The sequence below is a fragment of the Barbus barbus genome (genome assembly GCF_936440315.1).
Source record: "Barbus barbus genome assembly, chromosome: 25".
Classification (NCBI taxonomy): domain Eukaryota; kingdom Metazoa; phylum Chordata; class Actinopteri; order Cypriniformes; family Cyprinidae; genus Barbus; species Barbus barbus.
Genome location: NC_136753.1, coordinates 2,179,500 through 2,201,838, shown reverse-complemented (window position 1 = coordinate 2,201,838; position 22,339 = coordinate 2,179,500). Strand labels below are relative to the sequence as shown.

The window sequence follows — 22,339 nt, the reverse complement described above, 5'->3', positions numbered from 1 at the left end:
CTCTGATGCATTTTATCTTTCATGATTCTTTGATGAATAGAATGTAAAAAAAAAAACAGCATTTATTTGAAATAGAAATCTTTTGTAACAAATGTCTTTACTGTCACTTTTGATCAATTTAATGTGTCCTTGCTAAATAAAAGTTTTAATTTCTTTTAAAAAAAATAACTTATTTTTCAGATGGTTTTGATTTGACTGATGAATAAAACATAAAACGTTCAGTTGTGCATGGGCACAATGGACAGCTGAAGATGTAGCTCCCCGTCTGATCAAGTAATCACACAGACGTGTGTGTGTGTGTGTGTGTGTGTTGTTTCTTAGGTGCACAGGTTAGTGATCGTGGATGAGCAGGAGGTTGTGAAAGGCATCGTGTCTCTGTCTGATATCTTACAGGCACTGGTGCTCACCAATGGAGACGACGGTAAGACCACATTATGATATTGTGAAGCATTAATGCTCATATTCTCTTATTTCAGTGGAACACAATAATCTTTATACAACCTTTTCCATATGACTGTTTAATGGCTGTCCAAAAAACACCAGTTGACTGTATGACTTAAGAGTCAGATCTTAATTTTAGCCATTCGTTTGAAATCCTACAGGTAATGTTAGTTGGACTGATTCATTACTTTGATCTAATAATAGCCTTTACTTTTTTCCACTTCAGGAAGTGCTTGATGGAAGTAGAGACAAGTGAAGCAGAACATCTCTGTATTTCCTCTTCTCTCAATAAGCCACCAGGAGATCCAGAAAAAGGATTGATAGAGACAGAGGGCTATGGCATCTAGTGCCATCCCAAACACAGGAGATAATAAAGCACTACCGATTACAGACTGAAGAAAGAGACATGCTGAGAAAAGACATTGTTCTTCTAAGAACAAACTCTTTTAATCATAGAGCCTCCGTACCGCTTCAGGGAGTCTACAAGGAAATTATATCAATTAAAATCATTTGAATTCTGTCCAATTAAAATGTCCCTCGGCACACAGTTCTTGCTGACGTGACATCCGTTGTTCATGTTATTTCCCTCACAGAAGGACAACAGATGAGCGCTGGAAATGCAGATGAGATTTTTGTGCAGGTGCTTAAGTGTCAGTGGAGAAGAAACATTCCGTTATTGATCTGCACGCAGCGTTTTTCTATCATGTGGGCATTTGATCTTGAAGAGTTTCATCTGAATCAGTCCGTTTCCACACTACACACTGATACAGTCACTCCAGCAGTATCCAGAGGACGTTTGATTGCTTTATTCCGATCCAGTTTCTCTGAACATCAAACCAGAGCCATTTCAACTTGCTTTATAATGTGGACATGGAGTGCTTTGCTAAAATGTTTTGAAATTAACCATTGAATATTTATAGCATTGGAAAAACAATTGCAGCTCCATAAAATTATCAATATGTATTTTTGAGTATATTATCAATTTGATCTTCCCTGTTGTTTTGGGCCGGACAGACAATTTTATGCCTGATGCAGACGTGTGTTTTACTTCTACTTGCTCTTAACATGTTGCTACTGATTTTATTCCGCTTCCGTTGTTTTCAGCTCCATGATCTCAGTGGCTTTTATCAATGCTTTGATGTGAAGAGGAAGCAGAGTGTTTTATAGATAACACATCAGAAGCTGTCATGAGGAACAGCCACTGATCTCCTGTCAGCTGTGCATTGTGATGTCATTTCAGTTAGATACGCTTCCACAATTAGCTGTTGATGTAATTGACAAAAATGTACCGTAGGGTCCAACAGCGAAAATGCTTGTTTTTCATTTTTGTAACCCATCATGAGCTCTGGACGACTCGCACTTCTCTTGTTTTTATTGTAGCTTGTTTTGCTATGAGAACAGATCATTCCATCATTTTATTGTAGTATATTTTGCTGGTATTTTTCTCTGTGTAATCATTTTCATGCCACACATGGTGGATCTGTAAATACACCTGAACCGTTTTCTAATTCTATCATGTCAAAGATGTTTTAATCAAGGCACAAGCAAATAAAATCTATTCAGTTTATCAGTTGTTGCATTTATTTTGGATAAACTGAGCACTTTTTTGTGGAACCAAGCATTTTTTCCCCCCAAGATTCTTTAATGAATAGAAAATTCAAAAGAACAGCATTTATTTGAAGCCAAAATATTTTATAACACTACAAATGTTTTTACTGCCACTGATTTCATGCATCCTCGTTGAATAAAAGTATGAATTTACTTTTGCGTTGACAATTTTCATAAAAACCTTCAGTGAACATTGTGAAGATCACAAATGACACTTGTCTTCTAATCTTCTTTGGCATCTAAAAAAAATATATTTTTTGATAATCATACGTCAAAGAATGTCATAAATTAGTCTTTATCATTGCGGTTACTAATAGTGCCAATCAATTTCCGGTGTGCATCGTAATAGCAAGTTTGTTTCGTCCAGCGAAATTCATTTACAATAAACATTTCACTTTTAAACATCTGTAAAGCTTATGAAATCTGAGATTTAACGTCTTTAAAAAGCAAACAATTGTGATTTTTATATTTCGAAACTTGAATTTTATGAGAACTTGAAAATGTTTCAAAAGCACATTATCAGGTTAAAGTATTTGAAGTCTGTGATTTGACTGTATTAAGTCTTTATTTGGCTCTAAAACATGAACAAAAATGTCAAAAGTCACTTTATTAGATGAGAGCTGCATTTGTATTTCTAATTTCCCTGAGCTAGTTTTCAATTACAGCTATTTGATGAACTCGACATTCCCTCAGACATTATTCCAGTTCAACCAGTTTTTAATAAACATAGCAAACGTCATGTTTGACAACATAAATTACATGTTTTCTATAGTTTGAACAAGTTATTGAATTATACATTTACATTATTAAAGTTCTGAAGCAAGAATGAACATGACAAATGTAGGAAAACCTGTATTTATTACCATTTAATAATTACCCATGTACATGACTGGAAACTGAAATTCCTGACAAGTGTCTCCATGTAGATTTGGGAAATACACTCGGATTATACAGGTCGGCTGTGAGGTCTGAGGACCGAGGACACTTCCTTACGCTAAACTGGGACTAAGACTGTTTGCACAGCCAGAAATCACACTGTCGCCATCGTTTAGCAGTTATAATTAGCCGGCGACAGCCAGTGCATGAAAGGAAGCAGACGTTTATGAAGCCCAAATCCTGCCAGCAGCGACACGCTTTCTGGAAACTATAAATATATGTACAAACTGACCTCAACAGTAGAAAATAATACAGATCAAACCAGAACACTTACTCCCAATTCAAGATTTTCTCAATCAGCAGCCGATGTGCCAGTGTCGTCTTATATTTCTCAGTAGTGTTGTGACTCAATCCAGTGTTACAAATACATTTCACATGGTAGCTTGTCGTTTTGGATCTACATAACATGAAAATATAATCTAAAGCAAGCATTAACATGTTCTTTCAACTATACGCAATCCTTTTTGGCCTTTTCTGGACACATTTTAATAGAGTAAGGTGACTGAATTGTTGCAAATGGACGAAGGAGAATAACAGTACTTATTCAGATTGTCGAAACACAAACTAGACATCAGTCCAGTGAAACTAAAGATAAAATCAAAGTAAATGAAAGACCACAGACCAAAAACCCTGTACAGCTGCTTCAAAATCTACTGTTAAAAGCGCTATACAAATAAACCTGAATTAAAATGGAGTCACACTAAAAAAAAAAAAGCATAAAACAAAACCACACAATTGTCTACGGAAGCAAATCTGATTAATAAAAAAGGTCATACATTATAGAAACTATATTTACATCTTGCATATTAAGCGGAGAGGGACAGAAGGGCAGTAGTATTTATCCCTGGAGTACGAGAGAGAGACAATGTCTGTCAGGAGTCATAAATACAGTGTAGTAGGAGTAAAGCAGTGCACTTTGATGCCAAACGTTTCAAGTTACATTTTCAAGTCGTTCTTCTCATTACAGACCCAGTGCATGAAGAAGAATGAGATCTATTTCATAGGATCCCGTCATAATGTCACTTGCGGCAGGAGCCGCTGGAGTTAATGCAAAAATTCAAATCCTATCATTATTCGCCCTTATGATGCTCCAAACCTGCATGACTTTCTTTCTTGCATTCATGCAACTCTTTGCCTTGCAATTAAATTGCATGAAATCTGACTGCATCAAGCTCTGAAAAATGGTGATTTTTCATCATTTTTTGAGTGCAGCTTTCTCTTTTTGTGTTTTACAGTAAAAACTCCATCATACGGGATTGGAGCGACACGAGGGCGATAAACATTCTTATGCTTGCATGAATTATTCCTTAAAAACAAGCTTCGAGTCCATACAAAACAGTCCCGACGCTCCTCAGCTAATAAAATGTGCATCATTATAGTGTCATGTAATGCTACAGTGACAGGTTTAGCTATGAAAAACAACGTTTAAATCGCTTCCACTGACCCGTACAGCTTCACATCTCTGATGTTCCTGGACGATCAAACCTTTAGCTTAGTCGAAGGACTTGGAATTAAAAAAGGTTAAGCTATTTACATTTCCACACTTTTCAAAAATATACTATGTACAGTAGCTTTGTTTGCCCATGGAGGAGAGGAGGAAATCTAACGGCGATTAAAAAAAAGGACATATGAAGGATCTACGAGCTAAAATAAATAGATATCTCCGTACCGTTCAGTAGTAAGAATAGACGCGTGTGCCAGTGTGAGATTCCAAATCCAAGATGGCTATAATCCACTTCACACTCACAAAACCTCCGGGATAAAGTGCAAATAAGGTTGCTTTGCTAACAGCTTTGACGTGGTTATGAAACACTGGCGAATGAAAGGAATCAGCTGATCGTGTCGGTCACTAACAGTGCCATCTTGCACCAATTCACCGTGTTTACCAGCTCATTATCTCCTCTCAACTGGAGTTTGTGTATTCTACGTAGTTAGTTAATCGAAGTAAGTCTGCTAGACTGATCTAAATGAATGCAACAAGCTGGTCAAAACTGCTTAAATATGAGCGGCTGGTTGGAAAAATTATCTTTGGGACAAAACTGATTTGATCAGAATCAATCAAGTCACATGTCCATTTTGATCGGCGAGCTGGGCAGTAGTGGTAGTAGATGTAGAGAGGAGGAGGAGAGCACAGAGGGCTGTTGGGTACCGTAGGTTCAGTAGTTTTGGCGGTGGGGTGAGGTAGGCAGGATAGTTTAGAGTGGTCGCATGTCTGTACACGTTCTCTTTGCTAGGAGTGTTTCTGGCAGAAGGTAGTGTTTCGCTCAGATTTTCATGTCTTCATCCACGCTGAGTTGAGACAGGGTTTTTTTGATGCGGAGAGCCGTGAGTCGTGCGGCGCCGTTGGCGTACCAGCACTCCCGCATGATCTTCCCCATCACACGCAACGCCTGAGAGAACAAGAGCCAATTTACCATGAGAGTTCATATCAGAGCAAACAGCCTTTTTGCTTTTACACTCCTAAAGTATTTTATGTAATAATGCAGCACTTCTGACAAATAAATTGCCACATTCCTTTGACACAAACAAAATAAAATATCTATTGTAAAATGACAAAACAGCAATATTTCTGTCAATCAAGTTTGATCAGACTTTCTAAACCAACAAATGTTGTCAAACTCATTCAACCCTGTAACTAAGCTATTTGGGGGAAGAAGAAAAAAAATCTTTATTTGATATGAAAGCACAATATAAGATATTAATAATAATTGTGTGTGTATTTAAAAATGATATACGTATTATTAATAACACATACAAATTAAAATGATATATGTGAGCCTGGAGCACAAAACCAGTCTTAAGTCGCTGGGGTATATTTGTAGCAATAGCCAACAATGCATTCTATCCTAATATAAAAATCATTAGGATATTAAGTAAAGATCATGTTCCATGAAGATATTTTGTAAATTTCCTACCATAAATGTATCAAAACTTAATTTTTGATTAGTAATATGCATTGCTAAGAACTTCATTTGAACAACTTTAAAGGTGATTTTCTCAATATTTAGATTTTTTGCACCCTCAGATTGCAGATTTTCAAATAGTTGCATCTCGGCCAAATATTGTCCTAACAAACCATACATCAATGGAAAGCTTATTTATTCCGCTTTCAGATGATGCATAAATCTAAATTTTGAAAAATTGACCCTTACGACTGGTTTTGTGGTCCAGGGTCACATATAAAGTTAATAAACTATGTACTTACAATATATAAATATGTAAAATAAAACATTTTATATTATTTTGAAAAATACCTATATACTTATTTGTATTGTTTATTGTTCGTAAAAATAGAAAATGCAAAAATAAGCCGTTTTAAGCACTTCTTTTACTGAAGTTTTGTGGAAACTGTTAAAATTAGAAAAGGTTTGGAAATCAAATTTTTCAGAACTCAACACCACCTTCCCAATCTAAAAAGCCCATGTATAAACAAAATAGCAAAAACAGGCAATTCAGAAATCGCCATATTTGATATAGAAAGGCTATTTTAAGTGGACCAGTATAGTAGTTGTAGAGGAATCACAGTGTTGTTGTGATCTCTCTCTCTCACCTCATAGCTCTGCCACCAGTTGGGGATGTTGGGTCGTAACCTCTGATCACACACCACTTTCCTCATTTCCTCTATGGATGGGTCAGAGGGCACCAGGTCATAATAGGGCAGCTGGTACTCTTCATGAATACCTGAATGCAAACAAAACATAAATAAGAACAAAAATATTTCTCACTTTAACTTCAAAAGTGCTTCAAGTGCTTTTTTATGCAGTGTGCCTCTCGAAGAATGGTTTCAATTAATTTCAGTACCTCCAGCATTGCAGCGGCGAGCGATTTCCCAGTACACGAGTCCCAGAGCGTAGATGTCAGCGCATTTAAACGAGTCAAAGTGACGCATGTTAATAGTCTCCTCCAGAACCTCAGGCGCCATGTACCTGAAACACACACAGAAACAGGATCACCAAAAGAACATCAAGTAGAAAACACTAACCACTGACCATATGAGCAGACGTTTTGGGTCAGATTATTGTAAAATGTATGCAGTGTTGGGTAAGTTACTTTCAAAAAAAGTAATTCATTACGGTTACTAATTACTTAATCAATATTGTATTTAAATGACTAATTACTCTGTCTGAAAAGTAACTTAATAAGTAACTTAATTCAAATTGCTAATTAGGCCATCTTAAAATCCCTATAAACCTTAATAGAAATTAAACTCTTTATTCTTTCAATTTGAGTCAGAAATAGAATAGTTCAGCCTTTTAGCTTTAAAACAACTGTAATACTTCAACTTTTTTTCTAAAAAAATGCAACCTTTAAGTTAACAAATAGAAATACTCTACAAAATATCTGAATAACAAAAAATCTTAAAAGTTAAACATTTCAGTTTGGCAAGATGTTCAGGAAAAGCCCAACTACTAAAATCCATACAGGTTTATGTAAAAATAACACGTTAACTAATGTAGGTAAGAATGACAGAAATGATCTTCACTGCTGAATAAAGCCATGTCAGATCGCGCTGTTATGAAGTAAATTCCTCATAGTAGGTCTTCTTTCAAAAATTATGAAAATGAGACGAATCTTGAGTTTTTTTTGAGGAATTATTATTTTTATTTTTGTATCTAGGTGTGGGCGTTTGCGCGCAGGTGACTGCATATAATGAGCTCCGATACGGGAAAGACTGTACCTCGCTTTCATACAGATTACATAATCAGGAATATTGGTTTACTTAGTAACGCGTTACAGCCAACACTGCATGTATGTTTATATATGGGTAGTTGACGTATCAATGTGTCCATATGGTGACAGCAAAAATGTAAAAACAAAAATCCTCTAACATTGAAGATAAACCTCTCTCATGCTATTTGTAACTGAATGAAGATACATTTTTCTCATGTTATTTGTATGTTAAGTTTTTTTTTTTTTCTTTCTACATTTATGCTATGTCACACCGTAGGACACAGTCCGATATTTGTCAACTACCCATATACGTCTGTGTGTCTTGGCTGTTGGTTCAGTCAGTAATGTAAGCTGTACCTCTTAGTGCCGACGCGCTGGTTGGGGGCGATATCGATGGTGTCAGAGACGGACTCGTGACGAACCGCCAGGCCGAGGTCAGCGATTGCACACGTGCAGTTTTTCTTCACCAGGATGTTCTTGGACTTCAGGTCACGGTGAGCGATGCCAGGCTTGCCTGACGACCAAAACAAAACCATTACAACTACAGAAACACACATATCTGGTAAAAAAAAGAAAAAAAAGTGTTCCACACCCTCACGCGCTCCCACATACACAACATTTTTAGGCATCACGACTGCTTCAAACAGTGGGCTGCACAAGAACACAGCCTAAGTCACCACTGCATATATCCTTCAAGGATATGACCAGCCCAGAATGCATTCTTCAGTTTTAAAAATATCTGATTCTGTGCTGAAAAGTATTGATACAATTTTTTACCGACCCAATATTTGTGCGCTCTCTATGTTTGTGTTTATTAGTTGTCAGACTCTCCTGGAATCGACTGTGTTAAGTAAACTTTTCATGCAATTCACTTGAGAACACTAATAAATACCAATAATCAGCTTACTGAAATAACTTTTTTTTTTTATAAGGTTAGTCCATGTTACTGTCAGCAAAATGTAATAATTTGTGTATATGACAATGAGTATTCAATTTTACAAAAAAAGGCTCAAGGCTTGAATAGCTCCCAACCCCTATAATACGGAAACAACTTTTAGCGTAGCTTCTGAATATGCTGAAAAAAAGCGAATGTTGTTCCTCTGTATTTTTTTGGCTTGTTTTTCAATGCAAATTTCTAAAAGACATATTTACTTCAAAATGGAGTGAGTTCATGATTAAAAGAACAAACATCTGTCAATGGACTCAAAAATCAACTTAGTTACAAGTTTTCATTCCCCACTGACATGTTTGTTCTGGTTTTAAGCATAAACGTAATTTTGTTCCATCAAGACTTCATTTTGTATTTGCATCTCGGGTAAATGTATCCTGAATTTAAGATGTTTAGATATCAGTAATGAAATGCATGCAACATTTAATGCCATGACTTTATGAATTTAACACTTCCTGCTTTGACTGAAGACCTTTTTAAGGCCTTGAATTGTGGAATGGCAAATTAAGAATTTTAAGATCTTTTTAAAACCTTTTTAAGACCCACAGAAACTTTGGACCAAGGAAGAAGGGTTAATGTGACCACATGCATTGTTGGCTTATTAAGCATAATCAGGCTCCTTTAATCTTTTTATCAAATCACAATGCTTTATTTGTCTGATGTTTCTTTGTTCATTAGTGATTTAACAGCATGCCATCCTCCACGGTTATTTTCATGACAAACAACAACTTAAAACAACAATAAAAGTATGCACATCTGATGCAGATGATGTGTTAGAAGTTAGCTTCCTATGTAGAGAGCAAACTGGTTCACTAAGTATTGAAATGGACATAATTTAATCGAATAACCTTGACAAACTCACCCTGAGTGCCCAGTATCTCCATGTGCAGATGCGCCAGGCCACTGGCAGCAGACAGCGCTAGTTTAATCATGCCCTCGATTGTGACTGAATATCGGTTTAGATAGTCAAACAGGGATCCATTCTCATGATAGTCTGACACCAACCACAACTGAGTCCATGTGCCATTATCTATGACAGAGAGAATGAAACATTATTAAACCTAGATGACAACATTACGCATACTATAAAACAGCTCATTAAAACATTCATATTCATTTGTTTACCTTTGTTGTCGGCAGCAATGAAGCCCAGGATGTTCTCGTGGCGGAGCATGATGGTCTGGTAGATTTCAGCTTCACGAAACCAGGAGCGCTCCTCGCGAGAGGAGAAGATCTTCACGGCGACGTCGCCTCCTCTCCACTTCCCCTTCCACACCTCCCCAAAGCGGCCTTTACCTATGATCTCCTGCAGCACTATGGTACGAGCCACTGTCCTCTGGACAAACAGCGGCAGACCTGCAGAATCAATGAGAGAATAAGGCTTAAAGCTGAAATAAAAATATGTAAAACCTAAATAGTGATATTAAAAAATAAAGAAAAATAATGATTAGAAACTAGAAAAACTAGAAAACCAAAATGAAAAAATATTGCAAATATTATTAAAAAATTATGGTATATTAATCAATCAATCAGAAAAAAAAAATAGGAAACTAAATTAAAAAGTAGAAGTAAAATAGTAATGTTGACTTGGCAACTGTGATGTTAAAGAAATAAAACCGTAATTAAAAAAAAAACCTTAATAGTACTATAAAAAAAATTCAATAAAATACAAAAAAAGCGCACAGAGTAAATTACAAAGAATACAAAAAATAAATATATAAATAAGTAAAAGCCAATTCAAAATATGAAAACATATATATAAAATATATATAAATATATATATATTTATATATAAAATATATATAAATATATATATATATATATAAAAAATACTAAAATAACTTGTTGCATACATGCATAAACAAACCATACACCAATTTTTCCCCTGGAATACTAACCAGACCCAGATCCTGAGGTGGAGAGGTCGTAGATGAGGTCCTGTAAGGTCTTATCCTTTGCCAGGAACATGTGTTCAGTGCTGGGATCCTCTACCTCCAGTCTCTGCCGGTGACCGTAGGCGCGCTGGTGGTGCTGGAACAGGAAGAGACCCAGCAGAACCAGCATACACAGCAGGAAGACCGGCCCCGCCACCACTGCAGTGAGCTCCAGCGGCCCCCAGTCCTGGCCTGAACCCGGTTCGTTTGTCACTGACAGAGAACACGCTGCATTAGCTGATCATCTGGAATTCACTAGCTGTTTTTGATAATGATTATAGCTGATATTAAGAACTGATGCTCACCGGTTGGTAGTCTGAGGTCGATGCTGTTGCAGTAATCTGAGTAGCAACAGTGTGTGTTCATCAGCCCCTCGGCGCTGAGGCAATAGAACGGCTTGCCCAGAGGAACCAGCTCGTCTTTCTGGATGCAGAAGCGCACATGCTGCTCCTGTCTCTCAATGACTGAGGTGGAGGCCACGCACGCCCCGTTGGTTTCGCACTTATACCCATCCCTCACACACTGTGGTGTGGTGCAGTTACAGAACAGAGCTGCAGAGAGAACCAAAATTATATATTACATGCATATCTCAACACTATAATATACATTAAGAAAAAATTGATGACGGGCCGTTGAATGAATATTTGTCAGGCTTTTGTCCATAAACGTTCAGTGTGTAGGATTAATTTCTTACGCATCTCATTCCACACCTCCGTTGCTAATTCTGAAATGTCATTTTAGAGCCAGTAACAGAGGCTTGAGCCGTTGACAGCAGACTAATGCAGTTATGAAAGATTTTTATTTTACTGATCAAACTGTCAGAGCAGCGCTAATAGCAGGTTTCTGTGCGCGTGTGTTTCCATGTGTGCGAGTACTGTATGTGTGTGCGTATGAACAAAAACGAGCAGAAGAGAGAGTTTGTGCTTTCCGTACATAATAAAATGTAATCTTGTGGCAATAAAACATGGAAATAATTAGTCATTTTGTCCTATTGTTTACTACATTTATTAGCTTGGTCACTGTGGGTTTTGGTTCTTTTGCTATTTTAGGCTGTACGGACCTTTGAAAAGTCATTTGGCGAAGTGACATGGATGTGAGATACGGTCAAGACCCGCCTGGAACTACTTTAGCTGTGCATTTCCCTGAAAATAATTGCACACTTGGAACATATGTCAGCCAATCAGATTTAAGCATTCAACAGCCCAGTAGTAATGTAATATATACTATATTACAGCCACAATCTCAAACGGTTTATGAATTTCTGTATTGTAGTGAATGGACTGCAGATGTGTCTTTTCAACAGCAGGGGGTGGCAGAGATAGTCATATACTGTGCACAAAGCAGCTTCACCGTTTTTTTTTGTAGGGAGAATCCAGAAAGGGTTGTTCATTTTTCTTATGTATATGTATTTTATAAAAAAACCTAAATAAATTATTGCAAATTTGCATATATTATAATTATTATATTATGCATAATTTATAACATTTATTTATATTTTTAATAAAATGATTTAAAATACAGTTTCATTGCTGGTGAGATAAGTTGGCTATACTGGCTCATCACTCATCAACTTCAGAAAGAAACAAAAAGCTTGTGAAAATGTTCTTTATAATCTTTCATCTGAATGCCTCTAACAACTTACATTGTCGGCTGCCATCAAGGAAAAACACAAAAAGTTTCAATCGTGGTATGGACAGCAATGATTTTCATGATCCAATAATCTCCTGATTGATTAAATAAAGTCCCACATGTGTTTCCTTGTTGGAATACTGCATAGGACAACATAAAACTGCATTATTTCCTCCCCTGCCTCCACACAATTTTTCTTGGTTAAAGACTCATTCATCAGGTCTGTCCAAGAGCAGCCAGACAGAGATGATTTAATCAAACTTGGACCAGAGCACATGTAAATGGAGGATGTAGATCAAAAGTGAAGAACAGCAGACCACCCAGACTCAACTCGTCTGAGCTGCCTTGAGCAATGAGAGATGAGAGCGATGGGCTGCAGGAGTATGTGCTTTGGGGAGATGCAATCTAAAGAACTAAAGCATTTTTGTGTTCATAAGAGAGAGTCTCAAGATGTTTTCTAAAAACTACTTTTAACTACTCATAAACAACATTTTAACTTACCATTTCATCCTAAAATAAGCAACTTCTTGGAGAGATGATGTAAAGTGTTGATTGATTGATGAGGCCCAATTGGCCTCGAACATGCAAGCATTTCACTCACATTTGCGACTAAAAATAAATGTGCAAACTAAAATTTATTTAGGAGCATGTGTGTGAATGAAAAAAACTCCCTGTTTTATGAAATTTTAGCCCATAAAAAGCCTCTTAAATTGAATAAACATCTTAATTATATTTTAAGAGGCCTTAAATTTGGTGATGGAAAAAAGAAAAAGGAATAGCTAAACAGCCTAATGCTTTTATTAATCTTCAGATATATGATTTCATTAAATATATGAGTGCTGCACATTTCATAGTCAAAACGTGGCACTGTTGCGCATTCAAGGGGTTTGCGGTTTCAGAGCAATCAATTAATAACATGCATTTATACCAAGCGATTACTTACAATGAAATTATGACGACGTTTAATTCTCGTTTTTTATATTGTAATATTCCGTAGACATGAATGAGCAGTCAGCAGTGCTAAAGCATTTCAAAATAGGAAACCCGGTGTATTTTCACAATATGCATATTGTGGAAAAAAAGTAAGCATCAAGCATTATTCAACAGCTACTGTTTCAGGCTAAAAACCCTCTTCAAGTTGTTGCATCTCCAAATCCCCTTTTAAATGATCATGAAAGCTAAAGATAAAAATAGTCACTTGCTGACCTCACTGACCATCTTGACCCAACACTGGATTTTTAAATCAGACACCAACATTTACATAACACTCAATTATTTTCAGCATCTGATAAATAACAACGTGAACTATGCCAGTACACTGAGCCAATTATAAAACGTTACATTAATAAAAATTATAAAAGATTTGCATATAGAATTCTGAAAAATACTTCAGCAACAGCCTGATTTATTACAAGGGTCAGAGAATATGAATAAAGATTTTGGTAGAGGAAATCATGACTAACAAACATGACTAGAGATTTCACAGGAAAAAGATAAAATGCTACTAAAACTGTAAAACACGTCTTCACTAATTACTGGCAGTCCTATAATCATGTAACAAGTTGTGCAAAAGAGTTATGCAACAGCTGCGAGTCCCTGAAGTGCAACATTCATTTGGCGCTTGATTCACTCTCTGGTGAAGCTCCTACACAATGTCATTATTGAGATATTTTTCATGGCATATGGATAATTAGAAAGTGTTAACTGACATTTGAAAAAAAAAAAAAAACACTGCAGTGATTGTGTCCAAAATGTTCTCTGTTTTCACAGCGCTGAGTGCAGGCTGTGGCGTGTTGCATTCGTGGCGTGACTGAACACAGCTCCAGCTCATGCCAACAGGGCTCCTTTCAAGCCAAAAACACAGAGTGATTAAACAAATTAAGCCTGTGATCAATTCACATTAAGAGGATCTTGTTTTATGGTATACTCTTGCAGTATTGCCCAGGCTCTTTCTACATTTTCTGCTTTCAGCAACAGACAAGCACAGGACTTCTGGTTTATTAATCAAAGTGTTTGCATGTATGTAGGTCACAGCAGAATGTATAAATTTAGCATGTGAGCTTGGTTTTCCACTGAACTCAATTCATTATTGCATGTATAGTGGCATATTAGTTGATAAGACAGGATTTCCTGTTATTTACACCCATTCACACAATATGACGTAAAGAGATGCTTCATCATCATGGGAGCTTCCCCTTGGGCTACGAACAGAGCGAAATTACTGGAGGACAGCTGCCGTTGTGGTCGATGTCACATTTGATGGCAGAGATTTAACTGATGAGTCTTTTCTGATAGTGACAGAAAATTCTGAACATTGCATGGGAGCCCTGTATTTAAGATAACCCATCGGGCAGGGCAGTGATACATTTTGGTAGCCCGACTGGAAAACGCAATAGCCCCGGGACGTCGGGCTAGCGATTTTGCAAGCCCTGAAGTCCCTAACACCTTATTTGATTAGACAAGATGTTAAACCAAAATTAGGTTAACAATACACCTTTTTATTTTCGAGACTAGATGTCACTTGCTGAATTAAACATGCACTGCAGTGAAGTCATGTGAAAACAATGTAGCATACTGCTATTTAAAAGGTTTTATATACCACATCTCATATTATTTAATAAAAACAGTAGATAGTATAAAGTGTATATTGTGCAGTAAACATAGTCCATATTCTCTCTTACTAATAAATTGCAATCCATCACTGCTATTCACAAAAGGACCACACCACACACACAAAACCTCACCAGTTAGTGTGATTAAATATTGCATAATACTTCTTCAGAATCTTGGCAATTTTTCAGGGAATACCAACATCATAAAATTGCAACATGGACATGTCAAAATGCATAATTGTTTATAATCACGGTCTACACTGAGTGGAACAATTTTGAAGCAGGTCCAATGACCAATACATCTTTTACGAAACGTATAATGTTGCTCACAAAGAACTGCTATCATGTAACAACATCCACAAACAACATTTTAGTATTTATGAGACACTATTACTTAGGGGTGGGAGGGAAAAAAAATAACCTATAGCGATTCTTTTTTAAATGATTTGAAAATCGATTGGTTTACCTCAGAATTTATATTTAATTATTTTACTTTTCCTAAGAGGTGCTGGGGAGAAGTTAGTGCCTTTTAATTCCAACAGAGGGTGAAATGTATAGGTGTGTTTGACTTGGGGCGCAGACAATCAGCATATGACATCAAAGTACCGCGAGAGCGATTCGAAAGCCGTCTGTTCTCTGTAGCTCTCGCGTTGCTTTGACGTCATACAACCATCGTTCTGTATGTGCAGTGCCGCTGCAGATGACGTCATACAGGGATGGGCAGTATTTCAAATACATTAACCTGTGAAAAAGGGTTAATGTGAATAATGGGAGATGGAAATGCATTTTGCGAATAAATTCCTCCAAGCGCATCAAAAAAGTCATGAGACTTTGCGCTATGAGACCGGATAATTTCACTAGCAGCGGACTGATCTTGTTCCACAGCATCTGAAATGTTATGGTCGTTCTGAAATGCCTGAGCAAAGCCTGTCATTAAAGTATTTCTGTATAATTGTCTTACACGACTTGCGTTCCCAAACAGCAGTATTCACCTCCGAAAGCAATGACAGCTTTTATCCTATTGTGTTTTGTCTGCCCACTCTGAGGCGCAATTAATTTTTCATAAATGAAAATTGCTATATTCAGTAGCTTATCCTAGTTTTCTATAGACTATTTAGTACCAGGAAGTGACTATTTTGTTCTCTTTGACTCGTTGGATGGAAACGGTGCTCGTTCGCAAATGCTTTATGCGATATTCCAATTTTGCGCACAAGCTAAATTCTCAACTTTGGTTGGAAACCCCGCTATTGATGCGGTCTACACTGGATGCTGCGCGGCACGACAAATCTCCGACAGAAAACTACTGCCGCGTTCTGTTTATGACGTGCTGACAAAAATTTCAAATGATTTTCAATGGTCGCTTTGTCGCCTCCAGTGTAGGTAGACTTTAGCCGTTGCTGCGCATCCCGTGTAGACACGATGTTAGTCACCTATCGAGAACAAACAAAGCAACCTCGGCGTCCGATCGCAGGCATTCCGCTCCATGAGTTCTCTCCAGCGCTGGAAAGCTGATCCGATATTTACACGGGTCCCACTTCTTGCCTTATTGTTCCACAGACATTTTCCACTTTTGATTTTTATCCGCCATCTCTATCTTTCTGTCCCTCGGCTCGGCTGTTCACTGAAAGCTCTCTCCTCCACATCATGAGTAGACACGGCCCTTACTGCTGATTGGCTACAAGTTTGTTTTGGTATCGGATCAGATCCCCTAGTGTGAGTACATCCTAAGTGCATAGAAGATAGCACACGTGAATAATCCCGCCCACACTAAAGCAGTACTAAACTGCAGTGGAAACAATATTTTTACTAATCATTTTGTTGAACATTTGACTATTATATTAACACATATAAATAAAGGTTACTTGACATTGTTTTTGTTAATATGACTCATCATATAGAGTCTCTTTTAAGGGTATAATCAAGTATATTCCATTGTTCCATCTATAAGCAGCAAATAAAAATCACAATAAATTGTAATATCAAATTGCAACAGTGAGTTATATAATCGCAAAACTCAATTAATCGCTAAATACATTGAATCGGCACAAGTATCGGGATAGTATTGAATCGGCAGATTAGTGTATCGTCCCAGCCCTACTATGACTAGGCTATGCCTCAAGTGTTAGTAATTTAAAGTCATGTGGGCAGGTCTTGTGACCTTCTCTACACAGTAGAACATAAAATGTGTTTGTTAATTGTTTCTTGAATTAAATGATCTGTGATGAATAACAAGTCCTTAGTCCTCATATTCCTTTTCTACAGCTTTTGCTCTAATTGCTTAACTAAATGTGATGCAATACCATTTGGCAATATAGAAAATAATCATTGGGAGTCATCAGAACTTCAGCTTAATGACAGGAAACCATTCAAAACCAGATGGGAATATTAGCCAATCTAATTTCTAGTTGTTCTTTAATCATACGACCCTTGGGGGAATATTTAAGAACTTTAGAGGTAGTGAACTTGTCTTTGTCTGATTCGTGTGTAGAGTATTGCTCCCCAAAAAGGTCTGATTGAGGCTTTGTGTATCGTGATGTGTAGACCCATACAAACTCACAGGGCTTTTAATAGTGTAAATCTTCATTTTCTATTCAAAGGACAATAATTTGGCATTTTCCTGCATTGAAAGCAAACACCCACACATGTGCAAAACACAGCAAGACTCGCAGGTCTGTCTGAATGCTGTCACAAACAGCTCAGGACAGAATATTAGACATGCAGGAACCAGGGAACGAATATCCACTCGCATTCATGTAAAATTACAGATGACTGATGAAAAGAAATATTCTATATCAACAACGTGGTTACTCATACAAAAAAAGAGAAGTCACGCTGTTTCTAAACTATATCAGACACAAATATCATACGCTGTCATATGAATGTTTTAGCGTGGCATAAAATCTAACTAAGTTCATGCTTTTACTCTAAACACCACAGCTATAACATTTAACAATGTGCTCTTTCAGTTCATGGTATGACTGACAAGCACGAAGTTATGACTTAGATACAAACATGTAGTCTGAAGCCTTGTTTATACCTCCAGTGAAGTCCACCTAGTTCTGCTTGACAATGTTCAGTTGACAAAAAAATTCATTTCTAAAAACATATTCAACATAAATTGCACCAGTGCATAATGCATCATTTTCAATTGAGCAAGTGTGAATTAATTGGTCTCAATGCCTACAATGTTGTCATTTTACTATTGGGATTTTGGTGCAGCCACACAGTGCGATTAACCAGGAAGTGCCTTTTCTATCTAAACAACATTCTCAGCATAGCTGTGAAACATGCAGGTGGTCTCAAGTAAATGGACATGCAGTAATGCTATTTATTTTTAGAAAAAAAGTGTTTTTCTCTGTAGTAACCTCACTGAGAATCACTTTTAATAAGTGTTTTTATGATAAAAAACAAATCTATCCCAGTTCCAGACAATATCACCAAAGAAAGGCGGTTTTGGACCAGTCAAACTGGCTCTGCTTTGGCACCTTTAAATCTGCTTATCTACAACCTAATAGCAGTGGCTGGCGAGTTAAGATAATGTCCTGTATGCAATGTTTTCAGAATAACAACTCAGTCAGGTTAGAGTTATCCACAGCAAAACGAACGACTTGTTTTCTACACACAAAAAAATTTGTCTACACTTGAAGTGGCTGCTATATCGTAATGTGACTGGCAGAAAATGTGATTAAAAAAAACAATAATTACACAATACAATAAAAATCTATTTAAACAATTTAGGATCAATTAAAAACAATGCAACAAAATACAAACATTAATAGGATGGCTAGCAGATATAAGATTTTAGTGTTGATGAATCTGAGTACTGATTAACCCATTCTTCAATTGAACCCTAATTAAAGCATATGTGTCTAGATCTCTTATAGTCTAAGCGGTATGATACAGTCTCCTCTTAATGCGCCTCTTGTAGAGCGATAATCAGTTGTTCTAATATGAACTAACTGACCAAGAGGGGGAGAAGATAAACCATAAATAATGTTATACATCACGCATACATTTGCATACTTAATCATGTTTTCCCAACTTAACAAATTATATTTTTTCAATATAGGACAATGATGAGAATGTACCGATTTCTTATCGAAGACTTTAAGTGTATGTTTGTATAAGGACTCTAATGGTTTTAGAGTCACTGATCTCGCCTGAGACCAGGTGGTTAAAAAGAAAGTCATGTGAGAAATAACCATAGAATACATATACATCTTAGCTCCTAATGACATGTTATCTCTAATAAGCTTAAAATTATAGAGATTAAACTTAACCTGCTTACAAACCTTTTTTGCGTGAGCTTTAAATGTAAGTTTAGAATCAATCAGTTGATTGAAATCCCATGTTCCCGACTGCACCGGCATTCCCTCTGCATCACGGAAATTATACAACCTCATAACTTGTTATAAATGCGACATAGACATACCTTTATCTGCATGGAGGGATGATGTCCGCGAATATGAGCTAACATGTTGGATGTATTTTGCAGCCACTTTGCGTCCACATTTTTTGCAAATTGGATTCGTCCTTCGAGGACGACCCCATGTTCGTGTTTTTTTTTTTTTTTATAATCCAAAGTATTCCCATACTGCAAATTTAAACTTTTTTTCAGCGGGGGATGGAGATTGGATACAATTTGAAACAAAGATTGAAATTGGTATTTTCATGTAAAACAGGCTACTCCAATAATGTTATTTGTGACTTAAAAAAAAATTTTGGGGGGGCTTATTGAAGTTTTTATTGCAGGACATAAATAGTGGGTTATAGTTTGCAGCTGCAGAAAACAGCTTGTGTTACATATTCCTTGAAAAAACTAATATATATATACTAATATAACTAATATAGTGAATATCATCAAAAGGCTGAATGAGGTCATTAGTCATATCAGACAAGCTCAGTGCTATAATTTTGTCCCAGTACAGAATCTAAGACTGACAAGTATCAGCATTATCATCATACATTTTAAAGCATTTCAATTTATTATACATAAATAATTTTAAAGTATTATGCTTTTAAAGATCATTAGAGAACATAATGAACTAATTATTTCCTAGACAGCCATATTGATCAACAGACAGATAGATGCAATTTATTGAACCTTGAGGGGAAATGCAGAGCTCTTAAACTAGCCTGCATGACCAAGCCTGTCATCCTTTTATATGCAGAAAACATTAAGGGCCTTTTTTACAGCGGGTTAAGAAGAAACCTTAACAGTAATAAAGAAAACCCCCTGGCTATGAGTTACCCCATATCAAACCAGACATGGACAAAGACGCACTGTATTTTTATATGATGCCGAGAGAAAGAGTCAGACAGACATATATAAAAGAAATGGGGTCACTGTTCGGTCATATCCTTATTTTGTCCCTTCTTTACAAAGAACAGAGATTTAACCCACACAACACCCAACCATTATCATGACCTGCACCCAGAGGTTATTGTTACTCCAAACCATATCATTACTCAAAAGGAAAGCTTCAATCTGCAGACCACACACCTTCCTTCTGTCCTAACATTAACATGTCATATCATACTGAGAGCAACCATTTACTTGATTTCCCACTGTACTTATAGTGAGCTGAGAGCTCCTCTCTACTACTTACCTAAATACAACACGCAAACCGATCATTAATAACAAACAAACAATAATAAACATGCGGAGGAACTTACACCTTTGTTAAAGGGGTCATCGGATGCAAAATTCACTTTACAAGTTGTGTGTGAACAAAAATGTGTGTTGGAAGTGTGTGTACACATCCATCCTATAATGATAAAAATCCACCCAGTGTTTTTTTCCCTTTTTAAATCCCTATTTTAAAATCTCCTGTCTCAAATCAGGCTGTTCTGAGGTTCCTGTCAGAATGACGTAGTTCTGTACAGGCCCCTCCCCCACAATAGTTGATTGACAGGGCCGTCTTACCTTAGACCCGCCCTGAGAGAGCTGAAAGCTGTCTGCCTCTGGTGCAGGGGAAGACAAGATGTCTCCAATTAAGTGATTGAGGCGTTTTGTTGTTGGATGTAATAATGAATAAAGCAGTCATCATCTACTCCCGACATCTGAGCTGCTGAAGATGCAGAGGATTAACGTTACTTTCGTTTTGAAGGGAATGCGCTGATCCCGATCTGCCTAAATGCATCTATGTTCGTGCAAATTATCCAGCTTTATCTACAGAAGAAGTGAGTATAAGGGATTTTATGAATCTTTGCAAATCGCCTTTCCTAATAATGTGCTCCTTAGCCAGTTTTCGCGGCTTAAGCTTAGTATGCTTCATATATATACCTAGATGCCTCGACTGTTTCTATGGGCTGCGAAACGTAAGCCTTCCGTCATTTTTGGAACTGTCTTCAAATCTTTGAGTGTACAACAGCAAGTTATATACTTGTATATCTTTGAATATTCATTGATTATTATGGTGAATGCGTCAACGTATCTGGAGCGGTCGAATAGGGATCTACACATCTATGGTCTGCTCGTCACTCCACGGAAGAGAGGGGCGGAGTCAGCAGAGCTCACTCGGATTTAAAGAAACATGAACTAGAACAGCGTGCTAAAAACAGCTGATTTTTACAGGGTAAAGAAAGTGTTTTTTACACTACCATTGAGAAATTTTAACCAAAGTATGTTGTAGACTTTTCATTAAGACCCTAAAGAATCATATCAACTTGTGTAAAATGGGCATCCGATGACCCCTATAATGTGCAACAGGTCAACCAACATAGAGGTGTTTATATAAGCTATTTTGACTGTAAAATACCACATTAAGGCTCAAACAAACAAAGTGAAATAAAACAGTCCGCCAGGATCCAAACAACGCCATTTTTGTTTACTGTATCTGTATTTGTTTACAGTAACTGATACTGTGATCATGTAAATTGTAAGCCTTTCATATTACTTCCTAAATTGAAAAAAAAAAAAATACAAACGTGCACAAAAACAAGTAAAAGTGTTCAGCAGATCAGTAAAAACAGCTTGTAAACCCTACTGAATGTGTCAAATGATAATTAATGTGTATGAACGCTTTTAACTGCGTCGTTCAACATCCATATTCAGACTCATATAAACTTAAATACATTGCATTTAATCACACGAGCTCATTTTAGTTTTTCTGAGGTTTTATCCGAATCTTCAGCCACACATTTACTAAGTTAGCCTGTTAGCATGCTAGCTCTCACCTTTTGAGTTTCAATCATAAACAGAATCATCCTGCTTTATAACGTATGATGTGCTTATATATTAAGCACATCATACGTTCACGATTGTGACAGAGAACGAGATAAAGTCAGTGAAAAGGCAGATAGTTTATGGGGCCAGTCGTTAAATCCCTGCGCCATGTTGTTGTTGTATTAAACGCCAAACGTTCAGCGACTAAAACACATTAAACAAACCAAACTGACCCAAGGATGTTAACAAAACACTGCTGGAATGAACAAACACTTCCTACTCACATTCACACGCTCCGTTCAATCCTGATAAAACGATCAAGAGTCGCAGGATTTGCCGTGTGTCCATCCTCACAGGACTCCCATCGCACTGAGAATGCGCGTGAACGCCG

General features: G+C 36.9%; 2 protein-coding genes across 3 annotated transcripts in view; one reads left to right on the top strand and one right to left on the bottom strand.

Moving 5' to 3' along the window:
* LOC306845093 (5'-AMP-activated protein kinase subunit gamma-1-like) overlaps positions 1–2,877 on the top strand; it is a 9,058-nt gene extending 6,181 nt beyond the window's left edge. The window contains exons 12-13 of the mRNA XM_079377662.1: positions 322–421; positions 668–2,877. Of these exons, the coding sequence (XP_079233788.1) occupies positions 322–421; positions 668–678 (111 nt within the window). The 3' untranslated portion in view covers positions 679–2,877. The remainder of the gene's footprint in view (positions 1–321; positions 422–667) is intronic.
* On the bottom strand, positions 2,002–22,339 carry LOC306845092 (activin receptor type-1B-like). Of its 2 annotated transcripts, XR_013781965.1 has the most exons (10): positions 22,233–22,339; positions 10,845–11,090; positions 10,504–10,752; positions 9,731–9,961; positions 9,468–9,635; positions 8,014–8,170; positions 6,787–6,911; positions 6,536–6,666; positions 2,745–5,375; positions 2,002–2,080 (listed from the first exon to the last, which is right to left on the bottom strand). XR_013781965.1 is itself a non-coding variant. In XM_079377661.1 (9 exons), exons 1-9 carry the CDS (start codon positions 22,294–22,296, stop codon positions 5,250–5,252), a joined length of 1,497 nt encoding a protein of 498 aa, XP_079233787.1. In that variant the 5' UTR covers positions 22,297–22,339; the 3' UTR covers positions 2,599–5,249. The 2 variants fall into 2 exon arrangements, 1 of the variants encoding a protein (XP_079233787.1); XM_079377661.1 differs by lacking the exon at positions 2,002–2,080 and having other exon boundaries at positions 2,599–5,375.